General features: G+C 42.3%; 1 protein-coding gene across 2 annotated transcripts; it reads left to right on the top strand.

The window, feature by feature from the left end:
- Positions 1-1,959: 1,959 nt before the first annotated feature.
- Positions 1,960-6,662, top strand: LOC136477140 (disease resistance protein Pik-2-like). Of its 2 annotated transcripts, XR_010763885.1 has the most exons (3): positions 1,960-2,884; positions 4,129-6,237; positions 6,381-6,662. XR_010763885.1 is itself a non-coding variant. In XM_066475199.1 (2 exons), the coding sequence occupies exons 1-2, from the start codon at positions 2,055-2,057 to the stop codon at positions 6,185-6,187; spliced, it is 2,889 nt and encodes a 962-aa protein (XP_066331296.1). In that variant the 5' UTR covers positions 1,960-2,054; the 3' UTR covers positions 6,188-6,368. The 2 variants fall into 2 exon arrangements, 1 of the variants encoding a protein (XP_066331296.1); XM_066475199.1 differs by lacking the exon at positions 6,381-6,662 and having other exon boundaries at positions 4,129-6,368.
- The last annotated feature ends 862 nt before the right edge of the window (positions 6,663-7,524 follow it).

Here is a 7,524-nt window from a genome sequence, read left to right as displayed (position 1 = left end):
TATCACGGTGCATGTCTTTTGTGGTTATTGTAAATATGACAAATGAGTAGTTAATACACATCGTGTATACTCCCTCTGTACTCGGTTTAGATGTCGTTCTGGGCGACGCTGCTGATTTCATAAAGGTTGTCGTTGAGCCCGTAAACAGCTTTGAATGGACACGTTTGCCCCTGGCTCTTCGTTGCGCACGCTCGGCCCACCTCCGCTCGACATGGAATTAATCGCAGCGCCTCGTATGCGCACGCTCGCCGCCCGCTACGCTCTTCGCTCGAGGCACACTAATCACGCAACGCTCCCATCCTCTCCGTGCTAGCGCAGTGGAAAAACGAGCGCCAGAACGAAAAAAACGAGCGCCAGAATGCAAAAAATGAGCGCCAGAACGCAAAAAACAAGCGAATGCAACGAGATTACGAGAATGCACAGCGCCGTGCAGCTTCCGCGCGCGTCAAGCCAAATTCACGAGCGCGGCGGCCAAATTCGCGAGCACGGGCGGCAGGCCAAGCGGCAAGCGCGAGCGCCACGCACGAACAGTGCCATGCAAAATTACCCATGCAAATGTCCACAAGCAAAAAAATAGTGCCCGGCTAGGTATCGAACCCGGGACCTCACGACTGGTAGCTTATTCCTCGCTGCTCTAGCCGTTAGAGCCTTGGTTGTTTACTCGATACAGATGCACCCGCAACTCTATTTATTAGGGGCAGACATGGAAAAACACCCCCTAATTAATCACTCCTTGGTATGCACAATCCTATCCAAAACGACATCTAATACGAGTATGGAGGGAGTATATACTCCGTAGGTCATTATTCATCAACCTTGGTATGAGTGACGGGTCCTACGATGACCATTTTATGGGACGGAGGAAACACAGCCACATGCACCATAATAGAAAACTCATCATTGCACCTGCATACTCCCTGTAGTACTTTTCTTTGAAGGATGCTGCCTCACTGTAGACTAACACAGTAGGCTTGCGGCACTCTTTCGGAGACAATTTTGGATGCCCGAATGACCTTTTTTTTTCTGGGACAGAGGGCAATACGCACCAAAACAAAAAACGTGCACGTGTTCTGAGTCAAAAGCTCGAGCCTGGATGAGGACTATGAGAAAAGTGACGAACAGAGGTACAGTGAATTCACGATTTTATATCTCGCTGCGTTGCATGTGCACTGGGGCCCATGCTCCACTGATTCGATTCGAGCATCTTTGGTCACAGTCCCACTTCAGTATTTCACCGATCAATTTGAAATGAAAGCTGGTAATTTTTTTTTAAAACAAACGTGAAACGTCAGATCGTGAGCGGTTCAAAAAAGAAGTCAGATCGTGAGAGATACCCGTTAGTTCTTTATTACCAAGCCATTGTTTAGTTAGGCCTTGTTTAGATGACTCCCAAATTCCAAGTTTTTTCACTCTCTCTCCATCACATCAATTTTTAACCGCTTGCATGGAGCATTAAATGTAGGTAAAAAAAATAACTAATTGCATAGTTTAGTTGGAAATCACGAGATGAATCTTTTGAGCCTAGTTGGTCCACGATTGGACAATATTTACCAAATAAGACGAAAGTGGTACTATTCATCAAGTTGCAAAAAGTTGCAATCTAAACATGGCCTTACTCTAAAATTCAAACTTTGGCGCTATACAAAAAAAAAAAAGATTTCCCGTCACATCAAACTTACGGTATATGTATGGAGTACTAAATGTTGACGAAATAAAAAACTAATTGCACAATTTGGTTGTACTTTGCGAGACAAACATTTTGAGTCTAATTAATCAACTATTAGACAATTATTACCAAATACAAACGAAATGGTACATGACGCTACAGGCATCTACGATTCCGGCGCTGCAAAACGCAAACTTGAGACAGAGAAAGAATCTTGGACTTCTCTCTGCTCTCGCAAACTTGAGACAGAGAAAGAATCTTGGACTTCTCTCTGCTCTCGCAAACTTGAGACAGAGAAAGAATCTTGGACTTCTCTCTGCTCTACTCCAAGCGACAGTGCGACACCATTACCATACATGGGTTGCAGAGAGAAAGCATAGAGAGGTCGATGGAGGTGGTGAGCGCTTCCCATGGCGCGTTGGGTCCCCTGCTGGGGAAGCTCACGGCTCTGCTCGCCGATGAGTGGGGCCGTCTCAAAGGCATCCGCCGTGAGATTCGCTCGCTCAAATCTGAGCTGACCAGCATGCAAGCGGCGGTTCAGAAGTACTCCACGTTGCATGATCCCGATGTCCAGGCGAAAGCATGGATATCGCTGGTGAGGGAGCTTGCCTATGACACCGAGGATGTCATCGACAAGTTCATCCACCAGCTCGGTGATGGCGGCCACCAAAGTCAGAGTGGCTTCAAGGAGTTCTTCCGCAAGACTATTCGTGGTCTCAAGACGCTCGGGTCTCGCCGTGGAATCGCCAGCCAAATCGGCGACCTGAAGGTACGTGTCAAGGAGGTGAAAGAGCTCAAGAATAGTTACAAGCTGGACGATACTGCTCGTAGCACCTGTGAGCATTCAGCCGTGGATCCCCGGTTGTCTGCTCTTTTTGTAGAGGAGACACATCTTGTGGGCATTGATGGTCCAAGAGACCATCTCGTCACTTGGATGATGGAAGAAGAAAATAGTTCGGCCAAGCATCGCAGGGTGCTATCTATTGTTGGGTTCGGTGGGTTGGGAAAGACGACATTGGCAAAGGAAGTCTGTCACAAGATCCAGGGGCATTTTGATTGTCATGCTTTTGTCTCTGTCTCACAGCAGCCGAATGTAAAGAAAATTATGAAGGATGTGATCTCTCAAGTGCCTTGCAAGAAAGATTTTATAGAAGATATCAACATTTGGGATGAAAAGAAATTTATTGGGAAGCTTAGAGGACTGTTACAAGATAAGAGGTAATTTCAAGCCATTTTTTCTAGAAAAGGAGGATTTATTATTTTTATTACTTTTTCGTAATGTACAAAAATATACCACAGATCTTGTAAATATGAGAAACATATAATAGTTGTCTAACCGGAAATATTTTGTGTAATAGACTAACTTATTTATAATATTTCCTAATACAATAGTTATGTTTTATTTTACCTAAATAGTGTACTAGTCATACATTGTAGAGAAATCAAAATTTTCAGTTTTAACAATTTTACCTTTTTTAATGTATTAAACAAGACAAAACGTAGCTGTATTTTCTGCACTGTCATATTAGCTTGTGTATTCAATTACCACAAATAACTAGTGGTAGATGTGATTTACTGTAAAATGTTCATGATTTTTGGATATATATAAAACATTTTAAATAAATAAAACATCATGTATAATTTTGTGTTCTTCAGCCACACACATGTAACATAACATGCAGTTTTATTTTTTCCATCTATAATCTAAACATCATTAACCTAACAAAACTGGTTTTGCCATTTTACAATTTTTTGTATTTTCCTTTAATTTTCGTATATTCATAGAGCATCCATAGAAGGGAATGTCGCAGAAGTTGACATGCAAACTCATTTTTGTAAGATTCATAGCTATCAATTTCATATGAATTTTTCAAAAATAAGTTTGCATCTTAACTTTTAAGACATCCCAACTATGGCAATGTTTGCCTAAACAGTACACGGCGAACAATCAGCAAGATCCCATGTAGCGTGTATACCGAGTATATGGTAAATGTAATGACATGTATGTATTCATAGAAAAAAAATTATAATGACAAGTTGCATAATATTTTCATGTGAGAATGGCTACATAATCAGTTTGTGAACTAATTTTTTTTGTTCTCTCATTTTTAATAATCTATGCAAGCATCTAGCTAGGCTTCAAGCATAGTTATTAGTTATCACCCGGCAAGAAACGCCGTGCTTACACGGCGAACACACCGCGTAAAAACACTTTACATAATTAATATGTTTATGCTGTTATTGTCGTGGTCTGTTTATTGTTCTTCTATTGAATTTCATTTATCATCATGTTCTTCGAGTTCTATTTTTTTTTTCATGTATGGCACTTGAATTATTTAGCATGGTGTTGGAGCCTCATGGTATGCCTGTATTTTATTTCTACTTAAACTCCACTACATAATTTTTTTTTGCGACTAACTCCATTCAATAATTGGTTAACAATATTTATTTATTTCTATCAGGTACCTCATCGTTATTGATGATATATGGTCTACAGCGGCATGGGACACTATTAAATGTGCTTTCCCGGAGAATAAATTTTCTAGCAGAATTATAGCAACTACACGCATCGTTGATGTAGCAAGGTCATGTTGTCTCGGTGGTAATGACCGCATGTATGAAATGGAAGCTCTAAGTGATGTTCACTCCAAAAAATTGTTTTTCAAGAGAACATTTGGATCTGAGGGCAGTTGCCCGGAAGGGCTAAAACAAGTTTCAAATGAAATATTGAAAAAATGTGGAGGCCTACCACTAGCAATCATCAGTATTTCAAGTTTATTGGCAAACAAACCATCCCTCAAAGACGAGTGGGAGAAGGTCAGAAGGTCAATTGGTTCTGTGTTGGACAAGAATAGAAGCTTGGAGGGCATGAATAGCATCCTATGCCTTAGCTACAATGATCTTCCACCTAATCTGAAGACCTGTTTATTATATCTAAGTATATTTCCTGAAGATTATCTGATTGAGAGAGAGACTTTGGTGAGACGCTGGATAGCAGAGGGATTTATCTCTGAAGAGCGTGGACTTAGCAAACAAGAGGTCGCCGAGAACCACTTCTATGAGCTAATCAATAAAAGCATGGTCCAACCAGTGGACGTTGGCTATGATGGTAAGGCTCGGGCCTGTCAAGTCCATGACATGATGCTTGAGCTCATTATTTCAAAATCAATTGAAGATAATTTCATCAGTGTGGTAGGCCACGGGCAAACTGATTTGGTAAATCGCGATGGTTCTATTCGTCGACTATCAGTCCAACACATTGATCAGCAGCTTGTGTCTGTATTGGAAAATCAAGATCTAAGCCATGTCCGATCCCTAACAGTAATAACATCAAGTTGCATCAAACACTTGCCTAGCCTTGTTAAGTTTGAAACTTTGCGTGTACTGGATTTTCAAGGTTGTCAGGGTCTGAAAGAGTATGATATGAATGGTATAGATAAACTATTCCAGCTAAAGTACTTGAGCCTTAGGGGAACTAATATGTCAGAGATCCCCTCAGGAATTGTGAGGCTTTATGATCTGGAGACGCTGGATCTTACCAATACATATATAGAAGTGTTACCGTCCAGAATTGTTCAGCTCACTAAACTACAATATCTACTCGTTGGAATATTTTATAATCTTGACTGTCTTGGTGGCCATACAAAGATACCCGATGGGATTGGAAACATGAGTAACCTGAGGGTTATCACAGGCTTCAATATTACCAAGAGTTCATTAGGTGCGGTGGCAGAGCTTGGGAACCTAACCAGTTTGAATGAATTGCATCTACAGCTAGACGGTAGAGGATCTGAGAAATATAAGAGGTACGAAGAGATGTTACTCTTCTCACTATGCAAGCTTGGCAGCTGCAAACTCCAGTCTTTTTGGATACGTACTAGTGATTCAACACCCCTCCAGTTTTTAGATTCTTGGTCCCCTCTGCCATCTTCCCTCCAGAGATTTAAGATGACCACCAACTACTGTTTACCGAAGATTCCAAAATGGATCACACCAGCACTCGCCAGTCTGGCATACCTAAACATTAATTTAGTAAAAGTAACGGAGGAGGATCTGGGCGTACTAGAAGAGATACCTGCCTTAATTTCTCTGCTGCTTACTTTCAAAACTGACCAGGAAGAAAGACTTACCATCAGAGGTCATGGATTCCCCTGTTTGAAGGAACTCTACATTTACAGCGATTCTCGTGCGACAAACCTGCTGTTTGAGGAAGGGGCGCTACCGAAGCTTGAGAAGCTTGACCTGCCGTTCGTAGTTTCATGGGCAAAATCCAATGGGTTCTACTTAGGCATTAGCCACCTCCCATGCCTGCAACATGCTACAATCACTCTTCGTAACGATGGTGGTGCCTCGTCTTCAGAAAACAGGGCCGCAGCAGCTGCCATAAGGAATGAAGCAAATGCCCACTCCAATCATCCGAGGTTAACTATCTATGGAGAAATGGAAGAGGGCGAGGAAGACAGTGACACCAATGAGGAAGAGTTTGAGAAGGAGAATGACACCAACGACGAAGAGAGCTAGACGACGGTGGGAAATGTTATCATCACGACATTTCATTACCTATGCAAGAGGTATCAGTCACAATTTCCTATTTGAAAATTACTCTGTTGCTTTCTGTACTAAATATGGAGTACATTTATATTCTTCATATCTAGTACGTAAAACATTTCTCGTGGCCTCATGTCCTACTATTTTTGTTTGTTTATTTATTTAGGGGAACATCCATCAAAAGCGAGTGCAGGATGGTGCTCTGCTTGATTCATTGAATGTGATCGAGCCTGAATCTGCCATTCGTTTTACCTTTACCTTTCATATGGTGCTCTGTTTTAACTATTGTATCGTTCAGTTTTCTGTGAGTCTTGTATCAAATTTTCTTGGATTGTTCACTCCTCTTAAGAACCAAGCTCACCTCTAGGTGAAGTTTCGTGGTTGTGTATTTGAACTACTTGTGTGTAACTTAATTTGATGAACCATGGATTGAAGGACATATGCTGCAAGTTTGATGTCAGGTTTAAGAGATGTAAGGTTTTGTCACTGCCATACTCTGAACCGCTCTAGCGTTGTTCAGAGATGTATAAGTATACCGCATCTAATCAGCGGTGCATTTTGCTGTAATCCTCGCCGAGTTGGCCGGTTGCTCTGTTCCTGCTCATCGTACATTAATTAACGAGTCGGCCATCGATCAGCTTGATCGAATCTTTTCGCTGTCTGTACCAAACACGCCGGACCTGGTCTGATTGCCTTGGACTGGGCTTGAGGGCAGAACCAGTACGGAACCACAACTGCAGAGCACCGCACGGTTCAGCAGCCGACACCGACGAGGACCGACCGTCGCTCCGTTTCCATAAACAAAATGAAATAAAATCATCTTGCGGCGATGGCCCGCTCACCCTGTGTGCGTATTATTTTCTCATGTAAAATGATAGTACGAGGACGAAGGAATGTAATGTAGGGATGTTTTCTGGAAGAATGACTTGTATGTCGGCTACTTTAGTGTTAAAAATGTTCTGGTCTAGAAAGAAAAGCAGGAACCTATATCCAGTAGCGACGTTTTCTGTTTCTTCAGAGTCCACCCATGGCCTTTTTTTTTTGAGATTGAGTCCACCCATGGCTGAATGGTTGAAAGTACATGCGGCATGTGTCAAGAGAAAAAGAGAGAAAAAAAAACATGCAGCCCAGCCATAGGTTGTGGTTACTGTGCACAGCGGGCCATTGCAGAGGTGGGCTAGAGAGGGCCGCAACCGTCGAGAGATTGGGCCTCACTAGGCTCTGGATCGATCGACAGCCCAAAGGTCGTTGTATAGTGACAGTGACCAACGGGCCCATGTCAGTGCTAAAGAACGGAACGTCACTTCCAT

Source organism: Miscanthus floridulus, chromosome 8 (genome assembly GCF_019320115.1).
Source record: "Miscanthus floridulus cultivar M001 chromosome 8, ASM1932011v1, whole genome shotgun sequence".
NCBI classification, from domain to species: Eukaryota; Viridiplantae; Streptophyta; class Magnoliopsida; order Poales; family Poaceae; genus Miscanthus; species Miscanthus floridulus.
This window is presented reverse-complemented; position numbering and strand designations above follow the sequence as displayed.